Source organism: Eretmochelys imbricata, chromosome 10 (assembly GCF_965152235.1).
Source record: "Eretmochelys imbricata isolate rEreImb1 chromosome 10, rEreImb1.hap1, whole genome shotgun sequence".
Lineage (NCBI taxonomy): Eukaryota > Metazoa > Chordata > Testudines > Cheloniidae > Eretmochelys > Eretmochelys imbricata.
Genome location: NC_135581.1, coordinates 32,325,189 through 32,345,590, shown reverse-complemented (window position 1 = coordinate 32,345,590; position 20,402 = coordinate 32,325,189). Strand labels below are relative to the sequence as shown.

Below are 20,402 nucleotides of genomic sequence, written 5' to 3'. Positions count from 1 at the left end.
CTGGTCCGGTGGATAGAATCAATATAGCAAAGTGCTCTTCACCTTCCTAGTGCGATCTAGGACCAGCCAACTAGCGCGACTGAATCCAGAAGAGCCTGCCCTGCTGAAAAGGTGGGGTAGGGCAGTGAAATGGAGATGGGCCTGCTGAGGGCATGAGTGCTGTGGACTTCCATGCAGACAAAGCTATCTGCTTGTTATGCTCCCCAGGGCGGCAGGGGCCAAGAATCCTGCTCGAGCAGTCAGCGGGGGTGGCTTGGAAGGAGTAATACTGGCCTATCCTGAAGGGGGCTCCATCCAATCCTCTTTGCCCTAAACCATTCCAGTTGCAGTGCTCTCTGGGTACCTATCCCACAATTCCCAGGAGCAGTGCATTCTGGGGGGAGCTTGAAATGAATATATTCTCCCCCTACAGCACCCACTGCAGCTGTGCTGGGGAGAGCACCAAGGAGCGGTGGAATGTTGCTCCCCTCTGGGTCCGGCATTGCTAGTGAGGAGGGCAGGGCTGGGCTGGGCGGGCGGGCGGGCAGCGAAGGCTCCCCCACGTTGCTAAGCTTAATTCAATTGGCCGCTGATGTCACCATCTGAATTGGCCTCAGCAGACTGAACACGCAGCCGATCTGTACTGGGAAGCCAAAGCCTTGATGGCAACCCCGTGATGCTGCCATCTGGGCTCGGTGGCCTTTGTGAAGGGGCCCACTGGCTGGCACGGGGCCCCTGTGCGCTCTGTGACACTGCTGAGCGCTGGTATGTCAGGGGGACATTGGCTCTGCGGCTGGGAGAGGAATCCAGTTCAGGTGGACAGACACACGCTGGCCCCGCGTGAGCCGGCGCACCAAAAATAGCCGCGCGGCCAGGGCATTGCAGGCGGCGGTTTAGCCAGCTGCACGAGTGCATCCTCAGGGGGGCGGGTGGGTAGCCCAAGCTGCCACAATGGGGCTGTGGTCTCACTGCTGTTTTTAGCACACTGGCATAAGCAAAACTAGCCTGTATCACCCCGCTGGAAAGCATGCTCCCGGCAGCTCTGTGACATAACCCCCTAGGGGAGCAGGGAGCTCAGTGTGTCTGCTTTTATTGGTTCACATCCTAGCTGCGACGAGTCCTGTGCTGCCAGGCCATGTAATAAACTATTCCGGGGTTTAACACCCCTCCACTCAGCACGGGCAGCGGTACAGGGATAGCTGCGAGCAGCATTCTCTGCATGGGAGCCAACGTCAGGCCGACGTTACAGGGGGTGCGCTTGGGCTGCTAGCAACTGCCCAGCCGGTAAAGCGGCTGTCCTCGTGTTGTTTCAGATCTTTGAGTACTTCCGCAGGGACACGGAGAAAAGGGACTTCGTCTCTGCTGGAGCGGCTGCTGGCGTCTCGGCCGCTTTTGGCGCCCCAGTTGGTAAGATGTCTTCTGGTGCTGGGTGTTGCCCTGCAGGCCAGACCCTGCCCCAGGAGGGATGCTCACCACCCCTCACCCCCTGTTAGGGGTAGCTGGCAGTGATCTGGATCACCCAGAGACTCGTGGCTTTCCCAGCCCTCTTGTGGCGGGTGGGGCTAGTCAATCATGCTTAGAGGAAGTGACCTGTGCTGGACAGAGCTTGGAGCAGCAGCTTTGGGTGCTCTGCATATTTACTCTCGGGCACTGCTTGAAACTGCGACTTTCAGAGCTGTGTTCCTATGTAGCACCGCCAAACTAGAGAACAATGGCGGCTCTGTCCATCTGTCCCTCTGCTCCTGCCCATCGAGCTTGGTGGCAAACAAAATACTGGCATGCAGGCTGCCTGCCTCTGCTGGGCTTCTGTCTGATGCCGAGGGGAGCCCTTGGAGAACAGAGAGAGGGAGCTGGTCCTGGCATGCAGATACAGCCAGAATGCCTGGGTACTACTTGGTCCTGTTCCTGCTGAGTCCAAGAGAAACCTGGACAGCGCCAGTGAAGCGGATAGGGTCGTGCCTGGGTGGGCAGGGCTGGGAGAGCTGTTAACCCCCCAGGAGGGGTGTCGGTGTCTGTATCAGTCACTACAGGAAAACTCATGTGTGTTCCCTCCTCCGACGTGAGCCTGAAATCTAGGCGTAAAGTTTCGTGTTAAGGAACGAGTTAGTCCCCCAGAGAGCCGTCCCTGCCCCCCAGCAGCCCATATCCAGGGTGAACCCACACCCCAGCATTGCTGCTCCTCCCCGCTAAGTGACTGGGGAAGTGGCAAGATGTAGGCCGAGCGCTCTCTCCCAGTGGTCCCCAAAGGGCACCAGGCTTTGTCCCCACGGCAAAGCCTTCCTGCTGCCATGGAGGCAGGCGTCGGAATGCCCAGCGTTTCCATCTCTTAGCCGAAAGCGACCGTGTGTGATGCTCCCCCAAAGCCTCCTGGCTCCAAGTGCGGTGTTGGCATGACCGAGAGCTGCTAGCATAGACCTGCATCTGCAGCAGTGACCCTCCCCAAGGCTTGGCCAGCCATTGGCCTGCTTCTGGGGCTCAGGCTGGTGGGGGTGATCCCCTTGGCAAAGTGTCATCAACCACAGCCAGGTGCATCGGTTCCTAGTGCAGGGGTGAGGTCTCCAGCCCTGTGAGGCTGTGCCCCTTGTCTCTGCACACCCAAGGGGCAGGTTCTTTCCAGCCCACGTAACTGGGAGATCAAAACTCACCCTGACAGGCCCAGCCACTCCCAGGCAGGGAGGCGGTAGCTACCCGAGCTGATCTATTACAATGGCCCCATGGCCTTTTGTATCCCTAGGGGGAGTTCTCTTCAGCTTGGAAGAAGGTGCCTCCTTCTGGAATCAGTTCCTGACATGGCGAATCGTAAGTGTTAGCAGCCTGAGGCCGAGGACCGCCTTGGCTCATGCAGGGCCAAGTACGATTGGCCCCGCAGGTGCTGGGCACCGGCTTCTGAAAACTCAGCTGCCAGCTGGGGGTTTGACTGGGGTTTCACTCGGGCTGGGGAGGAGCAGGATGCCTTGTCGAGCGAGGGGCCTGCACTGGGTAGAGATGCCCCTGTCAGAACGGGACTGTCTGGTGAATCTAGGCCTTGACTGGTGTAAGAGTCTGAGGCCAAGACAGAGGATGCTGACGGTTCCCCTCCCGGAGAAGCTGCCATTTAGCGCTTGGAGTCCTGCAGTGGCCTGTGCCCCAGAGGTGGCAAGAGGGAGATGGGACGTAAAGGGAACAGCGCAGAACCCTTGGAAGAGGCGCGAGGCACTTGTGTATAAGCACAGAGTGCAAGGTGCTGCATGATCCCCAAGAAGATATGGCTTCTGCCTATGGAGCTCTTAGTGTAGCAGACATGCTGATTTGGGTACCAGGCACTGGTTGGGGTGTGAACTAAATCCTGCCCCTCCCTGATGTAAGAACACTTTGGGGAATGAGTGGGGCCGAGGTAGGCCCCTGGTGGATGGAGTGGGGTTTGAAGAGGTGTGACAGCAGGCAGCCGAGGCAGCAGGTTGTCTCATGCCATGATACTCTCTTGCTTCTCTCTGCAGTTCTTTGCCTCCATGATCTCTACATTCACGCTGAACTCCATCCTGAGCTTTTACCATGGGAACCCTTGGGACCTCTCCAGCCCAGGTCTCATCAACTTTGGAAGGTTCGACAGTGAGGTAAAATTGCTGGCAGGTTTGTGCTGTCACTGGGCAGGCACACGCCCTGTACCGGGCGTTCTCTGCAGCCTTGCAAGTAGTGGCAGGACCTGAGGGCAGCAGATGGGGCCATTCACTCCCTTTATGCCCGTCCCCTGAATGTTTGACAGTATGAGGCACCTCAGGTGGGGGGTGTCATGCTGGGGCGGGGGCGCTCTGCAAAGGCCAGATGCACCCAGATCAAAACTTCCTGCCGAGCAGCCTCTTGGAAGTATTTGTCCAGCTGTTGCTGGGCTCTGGTTCTGCCAGCGCGGGTTCTGTGGGGCCTGGGAGCGAGGAGCCCTGCTGCAGCCACTGCTCTGGGCAGCTGCCAGCTGTAAAGGCTTTGAGCAGAGGCAGTGACTTGGCACCGAGCAAATCGCTGTGCCAAAAGGTCTCCAAACCCATTTCTCCTTGTTTACAGAAACTGGGATACACGTTCCAGGAAATTCCGATCTTCATCGTTATGGGAGTGGTTGGTAAGATCGGTCTGCTCGTTCAATTGAGTTAACACCTCTGAATAATCCCCTGTCCTGAAAAGCTGCCTTAGCCTACTTCCTTGGGAGAATGGGAAAGCTATTAAAAAGCACAAAAACAGAGGGCCCTCGGGGAACCTTTTGCTGCTCGATGCTTTCACGGGCCACAGCTAGATTCTCTGGCCAATCTTGATCTTCTGTGGTGAAGGCGAAAACCCTTAACTTTGTTCTTCCCCCTTGCCGGGTAGGGTTGGGGTGTGGCAGAGCCTGTCAGAGTGACATTGGTCCAAGGTATGGCCCCTTGAGAGGCTGGGGGAAGGAAACTGGTGTTCTAGGCAGAACTCCCTTCCCGCTCTGAGTCTGTGGGCTGGGTGTTTGGAACGTGAACTGTGTGAGAATTATTTTCTGATACGTTGTTTCCGTACAGCCCTCTCCTGCTGCGCTGGGCACAGCACACATCTAGAAATCTGTCTTTCAGCTGCAGCCTTGCCTGCCTCTGCCTCAGTGCTCTGTACAATCAGGTGGCTGCTAACAGTCCTCCACCGGATTTAACAAAATGACCAGAAGTGCAGGGAAATGCCAGGTCGGAGTCAGCGAGGAATTGCTACGGACTTTCCTCGTAGATAAAATGTCAGAAGCTATCCTTTGGATCAGACTGGACCCCAGCCAGTATGCTGATGTCATCTGCTTCTTTCACTGTCCTGGGGTCTGAGTGGTGGTTGAATTTCCAACCTTTCCGCCCACTGCTTCCTGCCCAGAACAGAAACAGGAGTACTGTGGTCTTCAGTTGGCTGGCTGCTGTAAGGCGACAAAACTCTCCTAATGCCGTGTTGTGTCTGAGTATTGAAACGTGCATTGGAACAATGAAACCTACTGATCCCACAGTAACCCTGATGCAGCCACATTGCACATCCCAGTATACACTGGAAAATGTGGCAGTTATAGTCTACGTGGGGCCTCTGACTAGCCTGATGCGCTGTAAAAATTCTCAGTCCTAATGTTGCATTAATGCATCGTGCCGATCTATGACCTACATGTTGTAGATATAAGATCGGGCTCGGACGCTAATGTTTCCTTTAGTGAAGAAACAAGAAATGAAGGGGAAGGCCAGGTGTGTACATGGATCTTTCTCGATGATGTGCGCTCGCTCTCATCCTTCTATCCCCCCTCCAAAGCAGGAGAGTTACATTTTGACTCTTTCAATGGTGAAGCCTCCGTAAACTGGAGATTTGTGCCCATAGGGAGCAATGGAAGCAGCTTGTGCAGTTTCTTCCACGACATTCGGCTTGCTCCGCTGTGTGGCTTGACACGGGGCATTCCAGCAGGAAATTGCTGCTTTTCCCTGGAAGCTGCTGCTGTCAAAGGCTTAAAAACGTTGTGCTATTGAGGATGTGTTGCTGACGAGGGCAGAAAAGTGTCCAAAGGCAAACTGAGTTGGGGAAATCTTTGTCGTGTGTTTTTGTTTTGTTTTTTTTTTAAAGATGTGTTTAACTCTGTATATAGGAAAATCCTGAATGTGGCATAAAGGAATATTGGTTTCTTTCAAATCACTCAGGAGGTTTTCAGCTGCTTTCCCTCTTTCCTGCTTGCAGGTGGAATTCTTGGCGCGATATTCAATGCCTTGAATTACTGGTTAACCATGTTTCGAATCAGGTAAGAGCCCAAGAGGAGCTAAATAAAATGAAATCGCTCAGTATTCTCCCGGGTTGTGTTCAGACTGGGGCCGATTAACTGAACCAAAGGGCGTTCCTTTTGTTCCTGAAGCCCTACTGCTTCAGATCTGGTAAGTGACGTGTGGTGTTCGCATGTGTTCACTCACAAAACTCAAGTGCTTAGAAGTGTGGAAGTGGAAAAAGGGATAAAGGGAATTTGAACACAGACATCTTAGTTTTCTTAGGAATAGAGCAAGAGTCAGGCTAAGTCTAACTCTAATTCCCGCTTCCTTGGCAGGTCTCTGCCAGATAAATAATTATGGCAGGCGTTTATCAGGCGGAGACCTGCCTAGGAAGGGGGAATCCCTGTCCATGTGCACTCTCCCCCTTGCAATTGCTCGAGAATAAACGGTCTCTGACTTGTTGCAAACAACCTAAGAGTGAAGACTGCGTTTTTCTTCCACAGAAGCAAGGAAGTGATCGTTAAGGATGCCGTCGCTTTATAGCACACTAGAATTGACAGCTATTATCACAAAGAAATCCATATTTCATCACAGCTGTAACTCTGACCCAAAGTAAATATCCATTCCATCATCTCCTAAAGCAGAGACCAGTCTGAGAAAGGAATCTTCTCTTACATGTGCCTATTCACAGTACTCTAATCCACCTAAAATACATGAACATGTTCCACGCTTTCCTATTGGACTGTGTATAACCACCGTTTCTTGAGGCACGTTGGATTTCATTAGATGATACCGACGACCTGCAAGTATATTAACTGATGATGCAAGTCCCATGTAACAGTAGCTTTTTGAAGAAACACTTAGATTCTGAAGACTGAGGATGGACTGAAAGACTTTAGAACAAATACATGGGTCAGAGTTCAGGTGATGGTGACAAAAGATGGGTTTCTTTCTTCTGATGCAAATGCTTATGTTGACAATGCGATTTTCTTAACCATCCATTTCTTTGCTGTTTATTACCTGGGTTATGCGCTATGTAAATGCATTGGGGGAACATTTTCAAAAGCTCAGGTCCCAGTGAGCTCCTAAATCACTGTCCCCATAGTCACTTTGCTTCAAAAATTAGTTAAAATGGCTAAGCTTTCTGTGTTGGAATACCTCCCTTCACCCTCTTGGGACCTGGTTTCTCATTTATCCACCAGAGCTCACCTTTCAGACAAATAACATCCCATGTCTGCTGGGAGGATATGGGGAGTGCTTTGTAGCTTTTGCAGATGGAACAGACAGGAGTTGAGGGATTCAGAGCAGACTGTACGTTCCATGTTCGATGGTGCTGCGAATGTGTTCATGGAACCAGAAGTCTGCAGGACCGTTAAAAGTATAAAGGGCGATTTCCATGCAGCTCCTCTTTCGTACAGCCCCAGTAACGTTCAGACGGCCTTCCGCAGGGCGGGATAGCATCCAGGAGCAGAGCTGGGGAAGGGGATTGTTTCTGTGGACAACTTGGTGAGAGAGAGAGAAGAGAGCAACAAAAATGATCAAAGGTTTAGAAAACCTGAGCTATGAGGAAAGGTTAAAAATAGCAGGTGTGTTTAGTCTTGAGAAAAGACAACTGACGGGGGGCTGATAAATCTTCAGACATGTTAAGGGCTGTTATAAAGAGGATAGTGATCAATTGTTCTCTGGCCATCGAAGGTAGGACAAGAAGTAATGAGTTTAATCTGCAGCAAAGGAGATTCAGGTTAGGTGTTAGGTATCCTGAGAGTTAGTTACAACATTTTCCTTAAGTACTGGGATAGGTGACCAAGGGAAGTTGTGGAATCCCCGTCACTGGAGGTTGCTAAGAACAGGTTGGGCAAACACCTGTCGGGGATGGTCTCGGCTTACTGGGTCCTTCCTCCGTGCAGGGGGCTGGACCAGATGAGCTGTCAAGGTCCCTCCGAGCTCAACATGTCTATGATTTCCCCTTCATTTGAGCCCGTGAAATCCTGCTGCTTGTCTGGTTCCCGCCCCTGGAAGGAGGCAACCTGCACCAGCCATTCCCCTGCCCCCAAGCCACCAGCAGTGGTTGCAACCAGTCTGAAGAGCCAGCTGACCTGGGGGTGCTTCTGGGAAGCAGAGAACAGCCGGGAGGTTGCTCCCTGTTCACGTGGCTTGTGTCTGACTCTGCAGGTACATCCATCGCCCGTGCCTGCAGGTGATCGAGGCCATGCTGGTGGCGGCTGTGACGGCAGCTGTGGGTTTTGTGATGATCTACTGCTCTAGCGACTGCCAGCCCCTCCAAGCGGATTCCGTGACCTATCCCCTGCAGGTAGGAGACATGGCTGTGAACCCCATATCCCCAGCACAGTGTCTGTTCCTGACTGCCCCCTAGAGCTGGATCGGGTCACAGCACAACCAGGTGCTCAGGGATTTTCCAGGCATAATCTCTGCTGCCTTGCTTGGGAGCTGGTCTCAAAGGGGCCAGGCTAGGCCCAGGCAGGGGGGAAGGTCTCTGTAGCTTTTCGATGAGCCAGGGGACTGCAAGCACTGAGGGAGGCAGGAACATCCCCTGAGATGGGCAGTGAATGAGGCAGGGCTCCATACGTGGCAGAGGAACCCTGCCTCGTTCAGGGCCTGAGCTTCCTGGGCTCCCATTATAGACAGTCTAGCATGCTGGGAAGGGTCACGCAGTGCACATTGAATGAGGTGAGGCTCTGCTAGGGGGTATGGTTCACGGAGTGCATGGCCAGTAAGCGGGGCCTGGCAGGGTCTGGCCAGAGACTTTCAGTTTAAGGGACTACAATAGAGAAGCGGGCATCCAAACTGTTGCTGGAACATGCAATCTGCAAACCAAGCTCTCGGTTGGGGAATGACAAAGGTAAGGTCACCTGTGCAGCCTGAACGCTGCCCCTTGTGCATCGGCATGCACAGAATAGCACAAGATGGCATGTGTGTATCTAAGATTGCAGAGAGAGCTGTATACTTGAGGGAATAGTGTGTGATCAGCTGATCAGACAAGACTTGGGTGGGGGGCTGAGCTAAAGGTCTGTGCGAGCTCAGTGGCCTCAGGACAGGTTTCTAATAGAATCTAGCTGGGATTTGATGATCCAGCCTAGTGCACCAGCAGAAGTGAAGGCTTTGCAAATCACGTGAGCCTTCACTGCACCACCTTGGTAAAGGGGTCACTGTTGATTTAAAAATCACCAGTCTCTGATAACATATTGCCAACTACTGTTAAGGAACATCTAAAACTACTAGAACAACGAGGAGTCCGGTGGCACCTTAAAGATGAACAGATTTATTTGGGCATAAGCTTTTGTGGGTAAAAAACCCACTTCTTCAGATGCATGGAGTGAAAATTACAGATGCAGGCATAAATATACTGACACATGAAGAGAAGGGAGTTTCCTTACAAGTGGAGAACCAGCACTGACCAGGCCAATTCAGTCAGGGTGGATGTGGTCCACCCCCAGCTAAAACCTCTCCAGCACATCAACGATCTACAACCTATCCTGGAAAATGATCCCTCACTCTTCAACCTTGGGAGACAGGCCAGTCCTCGCTTACAGGCAGCCCCCCCAACCTGAAGCAAATACTCACCAGCAGCTACACACCACACCACAGAAACACTAACCCAGGAACCTATCCTTGCAACAAACCACATTGCCTACTCTGTCCCCATATCTACTCTAGCGACATCACCAGAGGACCCAACCCCATCAGCCAGACCATCAGGCGCTCATTCACCTGCACATCTACTAATGTGATCTATGTCATCATGCGCCAGCAATGCCCCTCTGCCATGTACATTGGCCAAACCGGACAGTCTCTACGTAAAAGAATAAATGGACACAAATCAGACATCAGGAATGGTAACATACAAAAGCTAGTCGGAGAACACTTCAGTCTCCCTGGACATTCAATACAGATTTAAAAGTAGCCATCCTTCAACAAAAAAACTTCAAAAACAGACTTCAAAGAGAAACTGCAGAGCTACAATTCATTTGCAAACTTAACACCATTAATTTGGGCTTGAGTAGGGACTGGGAGTGGCTGGCTCACTACAAAAGCAGTTTTCCCTTTCTTGGTATTGACATCTCCTTATCAATTATTGGGAGTGGACCACATCCACCCTGACTGAATTGGCCTTGTCAGCGCTGGTTCTCCACTTGTAAGGTAACTCCCTTCTCTTCATGTGTCAGTATATTTATGCCTGCATCTGTAATTTTCACTCCATGCATCTGAAGAAGTGGGGTTTTTTACCCACAAAAGCTTATGCCCAAATAAATCGGTTAGTCTTTAAAGTGCCACCAGACTCCTCGTTGTTTTTGTGGATACAGACTAACACGGCTACCCCTCTGATACTTAAAACTACTAGTACGGCTAGAGATGGGAGAGAAATCTCACCACCCTTTCTGCTTTCACTGCTCCCCTTTATAGCCAGTAAGTGTACCCCATTTGTGACAGTCGTTCAGCTAGTAAAGGGGAAGAGTTAAAATAGTAATGTGTCAAATTCTCAACTAAACTAGCTAAATTTCAACTTGACCATGACCCTCTAAATTTCTGAGGTGGGTAACACTGTACAGGTGAGAGGCTAGGCCTAGTGTGCTCACCGTTGCAACACGTAACTGATTTTGGAGTGTAAATATTTTCGAAAGGGATTTAGGCATTCTTAATTCCCAGGTGCCTAAATTCCTTTTGAAAATATGTGGGCTCCTAAATCAGTGAGGTGTTGCACCAGTGCATGCAGCAATATCTAAATACCTTTAAAATGTCGGGCCTAAAAGCCTAACTAGCTGAACGCAAATGTATCATGCTAGCGATGCCTGTGGCCTATGGCTCCGTGAAACTGCACATCTGCTAGTGGGGTGTCTTTCACCAGGTGCCCAGGACCCACTTTCACTCCTGCCTTCTCGCTCTCTGCCAGCTACTGCGTCCCCATGTGCCACACGTCCCAGTGCAGCGATCGTTGCGTGGATTCTGCCAGATCTCACAAGCCAGCCTTTGTTTTTTCTCCCCAGCTGTTCTGTGCGGATGGAGAATATAATTCGATGGCCACCACCTTCTTCAACACGCCTGAGAAGAGTGTCGTCAGCCTCTTTCACAACCCTCCAGGTCGGTTCTGGCTCGGCTGGCGGAATGGGGAGGGGGCTCGGGTCTAACGGCAGGTCCGGGGCAGCAGACCCAGATTTAGGAAGCCAATCGCTTTGTTCGGTTTGTGGTCAGATGTTCTTGTGTTAGCCCAGCCCTGCAGCCCTACCGCACGCTCTGCCCTGCTGGGTGAGCTCTGTTCAGTAATGCTCATAGACTTCAAGGTCACAAGGGACTATCGCAATCATCTAGTCTGATCTCCTGCACATCGCAGGCCACAGAACCTCACCCAGCCACTCCTGTAATAGACCCCTAACCTCTGGCTGAGTTACTGAAGGCCTCAAATCATGGTTTAAAGACTTCCAAGTTACAGAGAATTCACCATTGACCCAGAGCTCCTGTAAAAAGATCCTCCTCGCTAGTGAATATCAACCCTCCGCAGAGCCTGCTGGGTGGACAGGCTCTGGGGCTGTCCAGTGTGTAACACATTGGTGGAGGTGGTGTCACGTAGAAGCCCTAGGGTGTGGACCAGGACCCATTGTGCTGGGTGTTGTACAAACAGAACAAGGACAGTCCCGGCTGTGCAGTCATGATGGTGCGCTTAACCAGGGCAGTGCCATCCTGGCACAGCTCCCCATCACAGGGAACAGAAGCAACCCACAGATCAGGCTGGGCCAGATGGTGTTAGTGCCGAGCCATTCACGATCGCGATGACTTGCCCTCCACGCCTCTCGGCAAAGCTTTAAGAGCAGGGGTAGCAGGAGCCCTTCATAGCATTTACAAGTGCCCTGCTGCTAGTCTGTGCGATGTCCTAAATCTTTCAGACTGACCTCATCAGGGGAACAGAGTCTTGCTTTGTTCGTACTCACTAATTCATAGAATGCAGGTGTTTGCGAGGCATCTGCCGTTCACTAGTGCGAAGTGGGTGATCTGCTCTTGAATACGCATTGAAACAAACTAGTCTCTAGCCAGAGGTGAATAGGTCAGGTCTGAGGAGGAGACCTGTATCAGAAGTCTTGTGCTTTTAGGTAGTTGGCTGATTTGAGGCTTTATAAAAGTCAAGATCTGGATTTGGATCTGCAAAGTGGTGTCAATATTTTATTGACGCTCCCACAAAAATTCCCCCTCCCTTAGCCTGTGATAAACACCCTGTCCCCTGGGCACATGTGCTCAGACAGGCAGGATGAGAGCTGTGGTGTGTTAGCTTGTGTATAGATGGGACCTTGATGAGGAGGTTGCAGTGTCCCATGAGCACTCTTGTTAAATATCAGCCAAGCATTTTCCATTCACTGCCTTCAGTCTCTGTTCCATCCGTTCTCCTTTGTGTGCTCACTCCAAAAGCTGGAGTCTGTGGAACGTTCTGGAAATGTTGTTGGCTGCTTCCTGTTTGCTAAGGTCTCTCTCTCCTGAATGACTTTCCCTTCTGGTCATGTTTTAAATGTGGATTTTACATTTTGGGTTGTCTAGAAACGAAATCGCATTTCACAGTGCCCCGGAGAGTCCTGGCTGGGTTTGCATCTCTCGGCTGACATAATGGCTGGGTAACTTTAATCGAAAAGGCACCAGTTCCGCCTCTACCCCAGAAACAGTCTCCTGGAACAGCCGCTTGAATCTCATACCTGTTCTTTCACTGACAGCTGAAGCACAGAGATGGCTATCCCTTGAGTGTACTGAACTGGCAACTCCAGCACTAGTTGCACTCAGTGGTGATGACTTCCCTACGGACATAGGATAGGACCCAGAGGACTTGTGGTGCCCCAAACCTTTTCCTCTCCTGTCTCAAACCTTGGTTGACAGTTGCTGTGGAAATGCTCAAAGAGGGTGGGGAGGGGGTGCTCACCTACTTGACACTCTAAACAGCTGTTGGCTGAGGATGCAGATCCAGGGAGTGCTGGGCAGGGGGGACTTCAGGGCACTGCACAAGGGCCTCTCGACACAGGTGATGGCCAGTGAATCAGCTGCAGTATGGCGGGTGAGACTTCCCTTGCAGGTAGCAACGCACAAGCAGCAGGGGGCGTCCCTGGTGAATATAGAGCAGGAAGGTTTATTGCTCTGCCTGGCAACAATTATGCCACAGCACTGTAAGGAACACGACACGCCGGGTCGAATCCTCTTGGCTTCCGCAAAGGAAAACGGGGCCTCCCCAGTGGATTAGAATTCTGCGGCCTTCTCCAGAACTGGCTGTACTAAGTTATCTGGGTTGTCAGGTGTCTTTTTGATGAAGTACCTCGCAAGAGGCTGTTAAGAAAAATACGTCCTCCAAGGGGACGGTCAGAGTATCGTCCTGGGGTAGAAACTCAGAGAAGCAGAAAGCCGATGAAACGGTCAGTTTGAATTGTGGCCAAAGGCTAACGGGGAGCAGGAGGGGTGAAGTCCTGGAGTTCAATATGAAATTAACCGCCTGGAAAGGGGGGTGAGCGGAGAGGGCAGTTCATAGAAAGGATGATTGTGAGATGTGTAGACAGGCCTGACCCTGCGAGGGGGAATGAACAGCTGGTGGGAAGAGGAATCGGAACTGCTCCTACAAGTGTCTGAGTCTGAATTAACCCTGGAAGCTCACCGCAGACCTCTCTCATGGGAGCAGAAATCCAGTTTAGGAATGAGAACGACCCCCCTGAATGAGTGAGCCCCTTCCCCAACATAACCGTGCCTGTGGGAAGGGGCAGTGAGCAGGGACAGCTGGGCACAGGAAGGGGCGATGAAGACTTCCATGCAGAGACTGACCCGACAAGCAGTGTTTAGTGAAGAGATGAATCAGGTCTGGGAAAGGCTTGCTGGCTAACGAATGGGACGGGGTGGGGGGAGCATTCATAGGTGTTCTCTGTTCAGAGCAAGGGGATTTGGTGCCATTGAAAGGCAACGGGTTTAAAATAGCTGCAAGGAAAGCAAAACTAACCCTGCGGCGCCCCTGGCCAGAGAACATCGGGGCCAAGAGCAGAGCAGGGATTGGAAAGGCTTGGCCCTTGTGTGACCATGAGAACAGCTGCAGTTACGGGATTTTTTAAAGGTTTTAGGGCTGTGAACCCTCCTGCTCCAGGGCATGAGCTGGCTGCTGGGATGGGGGCAGGCTAGCCCAGGTTGGGGCTGCTTTCAGAGTACCTGCCTGCAGAGGGCTTGGCGATCGGAGCCAGCCAAGGGACGAGAGAGGGAAAGATCTCGTTCTTTGAGGGGAAATACCAATCTTTACTTGTGAGATGTCTCTACAGTGGCTAGGTAGGTCCATCCCGCTGCCATGACCATTAATGGAGGGGGATCGGAGCAGAGTGATGAGGAGCTTTGCTGCACCCGGGGAGTGGGGGGAGGGTTGTAGCATCGGTTCTGCCCTTTCTCAGCCCCCTCAGGGATGCTGTTCTCTAGGGTGTGCGATGACGGACAGATGCACCTTGCTCTTCTGGTCTGACGGGCTGGTGTGTGTTTGGAGGAGCCCACCCTCTCGGAGCCACATCGTGGCAGTAATGGGGGGCTGCTAACAAGCTGGAATGTGCCATTTAATGTTGCAGCTTGACCAGGCTGGTGCCAGCAGCAGGTCTAAACAGCGTGAATCTCTGAGGTGTAGAAGGGCTGAAACCAACCACCTGGGCCTCTCCTCTCTCCCCCCCACCCCAGGTTCTTACAATCCCATGACCCTCGGGATGTTCACCCTGATGTATTTCTTTCTGGCCTGTTGGACATATGGGCTCACCGTGTCGGCAGGTGTCTTCATCCCTTCCCTGCTGATCGGAGCTGCCTGGGGACGACTCTTCGGCATATCGTTGGTCTACTTGACCAGTGGAGCGGTGAGTTACCCCCCGGGCAGGGTGGGAGCACTGACAGCGAACCCACGTTTTGCTTGCAGATTTATGAGCGCTCCATGTCTGAAGGTCAGCTGAGGAGCTGTGTGGGAGGAGGTCGTGCTGGAGTTTTAGCTGGGTTAGTGGGTGAAGGGAGAAAGACAAGCTTAGATACTGCAAAATCCCAGCTAGAAAGGGAGTGGATCTTGCTTGCTGCCCTTCGCCGCCTCATCCAGCAGCAGCAGCTCCGGAGGAAGTGCAGTAGACCCGAGTGGCTAAGGCTCCCTGCAGAGCATCCCTGGGGCAGTGCTTGCTGGAGCTTGGTGAGGCTGTTGTCAAGGGGCCTTGGATGCTCCAGCAGATGGGTGGCTGCTGCTTTTGTTGTCTGGCCTGTGGCTGGCACGTAGGGTGGCTGCCTCTGCCTCTGAGGGGGTAAAAGTTGGATGACTCTGTCCCACCCCATGTAACTCCCTGTCCCTGTCTCTCCTGTTCAGATCTGGGCCGACCCAGGGAAGTACGCGCTGATGGGGGCCGCAGCGCAGCTGGGTGAGTTTGGCTCGCCATTAGAAAAGTGCCCGCTCGGAGGCGTTGGTTGTGTTCCATGGAGACTGGGCTGTGTCTGGCTGTGTCTCTGCTGGGAACGTCTGGTGGAAAACGCAGCCTCTCTCTGCTTGGAGTGCTGCCGGTCAGCTTCAGGCAGCGTATTGGCAGCTGCCTGCGGTGGGGGAAAGCCTTTTATTTAACATGCACCTGCGTCAGGGGTTCCGCTTGTCCTGTGAATCGGAGACTGAAGTGCAGCCGCTGGGAGCGGGGTGCTCCCCCTTAGCCTGGGTCTGTGGAGGAAGGGGCTGTTAATGGAGAGCAGGTCTCCCAGGAGTGGCCTGGGCCTGTCTTGTTAAAGGCAGCTGGTGGCATGGCACAACACACCTGGTTACGCACGTCAGGCTTTGCAGCGCAGTCTTGTCTGTTCGCTGCCTGACCGTGTCCGATGTGGAACCACAGAGCTCCCTTGGGGCCCCTCGCAGCCCGTGGGTGGCTCCCCGCAGAGCAGCACCAGATGTGGGCGCTGCACCTTGCTGCTGCTAATATTAACTCCTGGCATGGATGAGCCCCCGGTCTAGCAGTGACCCGGAAAGCAGAACTCTCCACGCCAGCACTGAAGAGCAAACGTGGCGTCATCCTGACCTGTGGTTAGCTAGGCAGGGTACAGCCTACAGGAGCCAGCTAGCGCCCTGCTCTCCTGCTAGGCTCTGTGCCTCTGTTCCCCACCCGCACTCAACGCAGGCCCTGCCCCACCCCATACGCCCTTCGTGGAGCCGTCTCTCCAGGCCAAACCCCAAGGCAGGGTCGTCCCCAGAGTTCAGGTATATGCAGCAGCCATGGGGATCAGCTAATGTCCCAGCGCCAGGGCTCAGAGCCTTTGCTGGAGCCTCCTCTTGCTCTCCCTCCTGGGTTCTGCCCTCTCCCTGCGCCAACAACATGTACACCTCTCCCTCAGGTGGGATCGTGAGAATGACCCTGAGCCTGACCGTCATCATGATGGAAGCAACGGGCAATGTCACCTACGGATTCCCCATCATGTTGGTGCTGATGACGGCTAAGATCGTGGGCGACTACTTCGTGGAGGTGAGCAGCCTGGGCTGTTCCCATTCCGAATGAGGGCCAGCAGGCAAGGCAGTGGCTGCAGGAGCCAGGACCTGCTCTCTGTTTTGGGGCTGGATGCGAGCATGGAGCTGGCAGAGCCTCTGGAGCCTGCTGACTGGGCATGGCTTGGCACCGCCCCCTAGTGATCTAGCCCGGCTGGGCTTGCCTGGGGAAACCACTTGATTAGTAGGGATGTTGGGGTCTTTGCCAAATTCCATTAGCCTGAATGGAGCAGAGTTAATACCTCCCTAATGGGCTGTGGCTGGGGTTAGTGACCCGTCAGCTGAGCACTGAGGAGTTTTGGCAGGGCGGCGTGTGGAAAGCCCAGGGACAAGACCAGGCTCGAGCAATTTGAAGGGAGCCTGTGGCCTGTGTCCATGCTGTGCCTGCCTGTGGCTGATTGCTTTGCCTCTCCTCCTGCTGCAGGGTCTGTATGACATGCACATCCAGCTGCAGAGCGTTCCTTTCCTGCACTGGGAGGCTCCAGTGACGTCTCACTCCCTCACGGCCAGGTAAACAAGCTGCCGTTCTGCAGGGCGGCTAGGCCCCTGGCTGGCTTCCTTGGAGCCCTAGTAGGTGCATTGGACAGAACAGCCCCTGGCACTACAGCGAGTGGGGCTGCGGTCTGGTGGAACTTTGTGCCCTGGGCTGCAGAGCTCCCAAGACTGGCTGGTAACAGAGCAAACTGCCCAGGAGGCATCCACCAGTTCGAATTCCCAGTGCTGCTGGGTCTGAGAGCTTTGAACATGTCTGCCAACGGGTCTGGTGGGTCTGTCCTGTCCTGTCCTGTCCTGCCCCACGTCAGCACGGTGGCACCAGGACGAACCTGAACTCTTTTTACCACTTTTTGGGCAGTTTGATTAGAAAGGGAAGGGGACAGGGTGGTAAGGGGTCCTGGGGATTGGGTCCAATACAGGGCCCCCCACTGCTGGACCCAGGGCCACAGAGACAGAGCTCTGGACGGTCTGATGGTGTCTGGGTGTCAGCCCATTCTTAATAGCGGAGTGACTGCTTCACAACCCACCAGTGCAGGGGATTGTATTCCTCGCCAAGGGGGTCTGCCTCCCTGCCTTCCCCAGCACCCAGCTCGGACTGGCTGCAGGCATAAGAGCAGTGTGGGGGCAGGGCCGCTAGCAGGCTGCCGGGCTGTCTGCATGGTACTCGCTGTGCGGGATCTGGGAGGTTCCTGTGGGTAGAAAGCTCCCGGGGGAGGAGCGTGGTGCCGGGGCTGAGCAGACTCCCCAAAGGGAGAGCCCGTGCAGCGCTCTCTGGCACAGGATGGAGCTAGGTTCTCAGTCACTGCCGCCCATCGGTTGCCCAGGCTGTTCCACAAGGGCCCCCGGGGCTGCGTCCGCTCACAGGGTGGTTCCTGGTCCTACAGGTTGAGGCTGCCCTCTAGTGGCAGGCGAAGGAAAGTAGCCATCTGGAGCTGCTCTCGTCCAGAGGCAAACCCATAGAGAGGGGTTTGTGCACGGAGCCTGCCAGGCCCTGGGGAGGGCAGATCACAGGAAGGGCAGCTGTGCCACGCGCGGACCCCTCCGGCCGCTCTCCCGTTTGTCCGTTACGCTAGCGAATGTAGTGTTCATTTGGCGGCTGTTCATGGCTGTGCTCAGATTGGCTGTGACCTTGGGGGTTTATCCCCTTCTTCTGCAGTGTGGGGCATGGGGCACTGGGTGGGATCTGGGCGGGTCTCCTCAACCCAATTCTCTGCCTTGGCGGGGGTCTTGGCACTGGTGGCACCTCAGCCCCTCCTGTTCTCTGCCTGTGCACACAACAGCTTAGTCTTGGGTCTAGCTCGGGTGTCCGGGCTCAGCACAGGGGTAGCTGCACCTGGCCCGAGCTGTGCAGGAGAGCAGACTAGATCCCCGTCTGGCCTTAAACTCTGGGACACTCTGGAAGGCTGCTGCTAAGTGGCTCTCCTAGGCCGTAGCGTGGGGAGAACATGGGGAACACTAAAGAAGCTGCAGACCCAAAGACACAACCTGGCCCGCCTAGCAAGTTAAATAAGGTCCACGTGATAATGCAGGGACCAGGGCCCTGCCTGGGGTAGGATGGGGGGTCGACTTTTGGCTGGTGTGTTGGGCACTGCCCTCTGTCTGGGCCAGGCAGCACACTCCTCTGCACCGGTGAGGAAGAGGCCAGTCCCAGCCCGCCGTCACCTGGCGCTCTGTCCCCTGCAGGGAGGTGATGAGCGCGCCCGTGACCTGCCTCAGGAGGATTGAGAAGGTGGGGACGGTCGTGGACATCCTCAGCGACGTGTCGTCCAACCACAACGGCTTTCCCGTGGTGGAGAGCAGCCCGGACCCCACGCAGGTAGGGCAGACCACTGGCCAGCTGCCGGCCTTGCCCCAGGACCACGGGCAGCTGAAGTAACACCCACGATGGGGGTGGGGGTTGGGCCACTCTGCAGCGCTTGGGGTTCAGCCCGAACTGCTGAATCGGGCCAACGTGGTGCCCCAGCCAGTCAGAGACCTGACAGCTGCAGAGGCATCTCTCTGACCCTTGTGGGTGCTAGGGGGCCTTCACCAAGCCTGTCCCACATGCACACGGCCCAGCCCCCCTGGTGCCCTAGGAGCCCTGGGTTCATGGGTACTGGCTGCTCCTGGGATGGTTCTCTGCACCCACGTGGTGCTCTCAGGCTGGTGGCTTCCCTGCCCTGCAGCTCCCAGCATTGCTGCTGCCACCAGTGAAGCCACCCCAGCGTGAGCAGCGATGGGGAGAGGCTGCTCCATTCCCTGGGGCTGCAGGACCTTGCTGAGCTGGCTGGGGGACGGTCCCGCCTTAGAATCATAGGATATCAGGGTTGGAAGGGACCTCAGGAGGTCATCTAGTCCAGCCCCCTGCTCAAAAGCAGGACCCATACCCAATTAAATCATCCCAGCCAGGGCTTTGTCAAGCCTGACCTTAAAAACGTCTAAGGAAGGAGATTCCCCATCTCTAGCTAGGACTCCCCAGTGCTTCCTGCGCTGATAGGCCTCGTTGCCGGCTGGCAGCCAGGAGCCGAGGGGGTGGTATGGGCGTGACCCAACGTGCCAGCACTCTTCAGAGGTGCCGTGGCCAGGCATGTGTGTCTGGGATGGGCAGACACCAGGAGAACGACCCGCTCCCCAGCTAGCCCCTGTCCCGTTGCCAAAGCCTTGCTGATGCACGGCCCTGCATGCTAGCATCTTGCACCAGCTGGTGCTGGGGAGCAAACCCTGACTCTGCGTCAGAAACCAGCGTTCCCCACCTCCCCCCTTGCCCTTTCCTGGGGCACCCAGACAGGGTCATCCCTACCAATGATGGTGCCCTACGCAGCCTGAGCACCGGCTCCTCCCCCCGCCGCAGCAGGTCTGGGTTGTGTTCAAGGCCTGTAGGGCCACGGAGGCAAGAGCTGTGGGGTGCCGCTTTGGGGGGCCACACAGGTCCAGAGCAGCCCGGGGGATTAGCGGGGAGCCTGGCGCCGGCAGCAGGAAGCGGAACAGCCTGGCCCCAGCCCGCTCCCCCCGCCCCAACTGTGTCGTTCGGGGGAGAGGGTTAGGGGCAAGGGGTGGGACACAGTGGGGAGCCAGCGGAGTGGAGCGGGCTGGGGCTGGGGCTAGGGTGCTCTGCTTCCCGCCACCGCCAGTGAGTGCAGGGGTAGGCCTGACCCTTGCTGCCCGTGCCAGGCCCCCCCGCTAATCTCCTGGGCCGCGTCCGTCACTGGGGGAGGGGGCTTGGGGGAAGGGGTGGAGGTGGGAAGAGGCGAGGCAGGGGCGGAGGGAGTTATCCCGGGCCCCGCACCTCACCAGGAATGCACAGGGGAGCCAGCTGGGGGATGGGGCTGTCCACCAGTCCTGCTGCATATGGAGCACGCAGCTGCTTAGGGCACCATGAAGTTTGGGGCAGTTTGGTGCCCCAAACTTCATGGTGCCCTATGCAGCTGCTTATTCTGCATATGCCTAAGGACGGCCCTGCGCCCAGACGCTCTTTGTGCAGCCCCTGGGGACAGCAAACAGAGTCCTCCTCCCTGCTCGTGCTGAATTGCTGCCTCTCACCGTCCCCGGGGCTGGACCCTGCATGGTGTGTGCAGGCCTCGCGCACTGCAGGCCTCAGGCTCGCTCACATGCCGGAGTGCAGGGCGTGGTCCTCGCTGACCGCCTCTGAGCCTGCACCTGCCGCTCACCCGACAGCCCGCCCTGGGGCTCTCGGCTCTGCATCCCTGGAGGCCTGCCTGCTTGTCACCACGGGGCAGTGAGCAGCCAGGGCCTGTCTC

The 20,402-nt window shown here is 55.0% G+C and overlaps 1 protein-coding gene across 3 annotated transcripts in view; it reads left to right on the top strand.

The window, feature by feature from the left end:
* The window catches only part of CLCN7 (chloride voltage-gated channel 7), a 56,525-nt gene that overhangs the window by 30,942 nt on the left and 5,181 nt on the right, over positions 1 to 20,402 (top strand). For 2 of the 3 annotated variants that reach the window (XM_077827938.1, XM_077827939.1), the window contains 12 exons: positions 1,293 to 1,386; positions 2,714 to 2,778; positions 3,456 to 3,572; positions 4,015 to 4,069; positions 5,659 to 5,719; positions 7,854 to 7,992; positions 10,685 to 10,778; positions 14,361 to 14,530; positions 15,019 to 15,070; positions 16,023 to 16,150; positions 16,595 to 16,680; positions 18,349 to 18,481. In XM_077827938.1, the coding sequence (XP_077684064.1) occupies positions 1,293 to 1,386; positions 2,714 to 2,778; positions 3,456 to 3,572; positions 4,015 to 4,069; positions 5,659 to 5,719; positions 7,854 to 7,992; positions 10,685 to 10,778; positions 14,361 to 14,530; positions 15,019 to 15,070; positions 16,023 to 16,150; positions 16,595 to 16,680; positions 18,349 to 18,481 (1,194 nt within the window). The remainder of the gene's footprint in view (positions 1 to 1,292; positions 1,387 to 2,713; positions 2,779 to 3,455; positions 3,573 to 4,014; positions 4,070 to 5,658; positions 5,720 to 7,853; positions 7,993 to 10,684; positions 10,779 to 14,360; positions 14,531 to 15,018; positions 15,071 to 16,022; positions 16,151 to 16,594; positions 16,681 to 18,348; positions 18,482 to 20,402) is intronic. The other variant, XM_077827940.1, reaches the window with a different exon arrangement.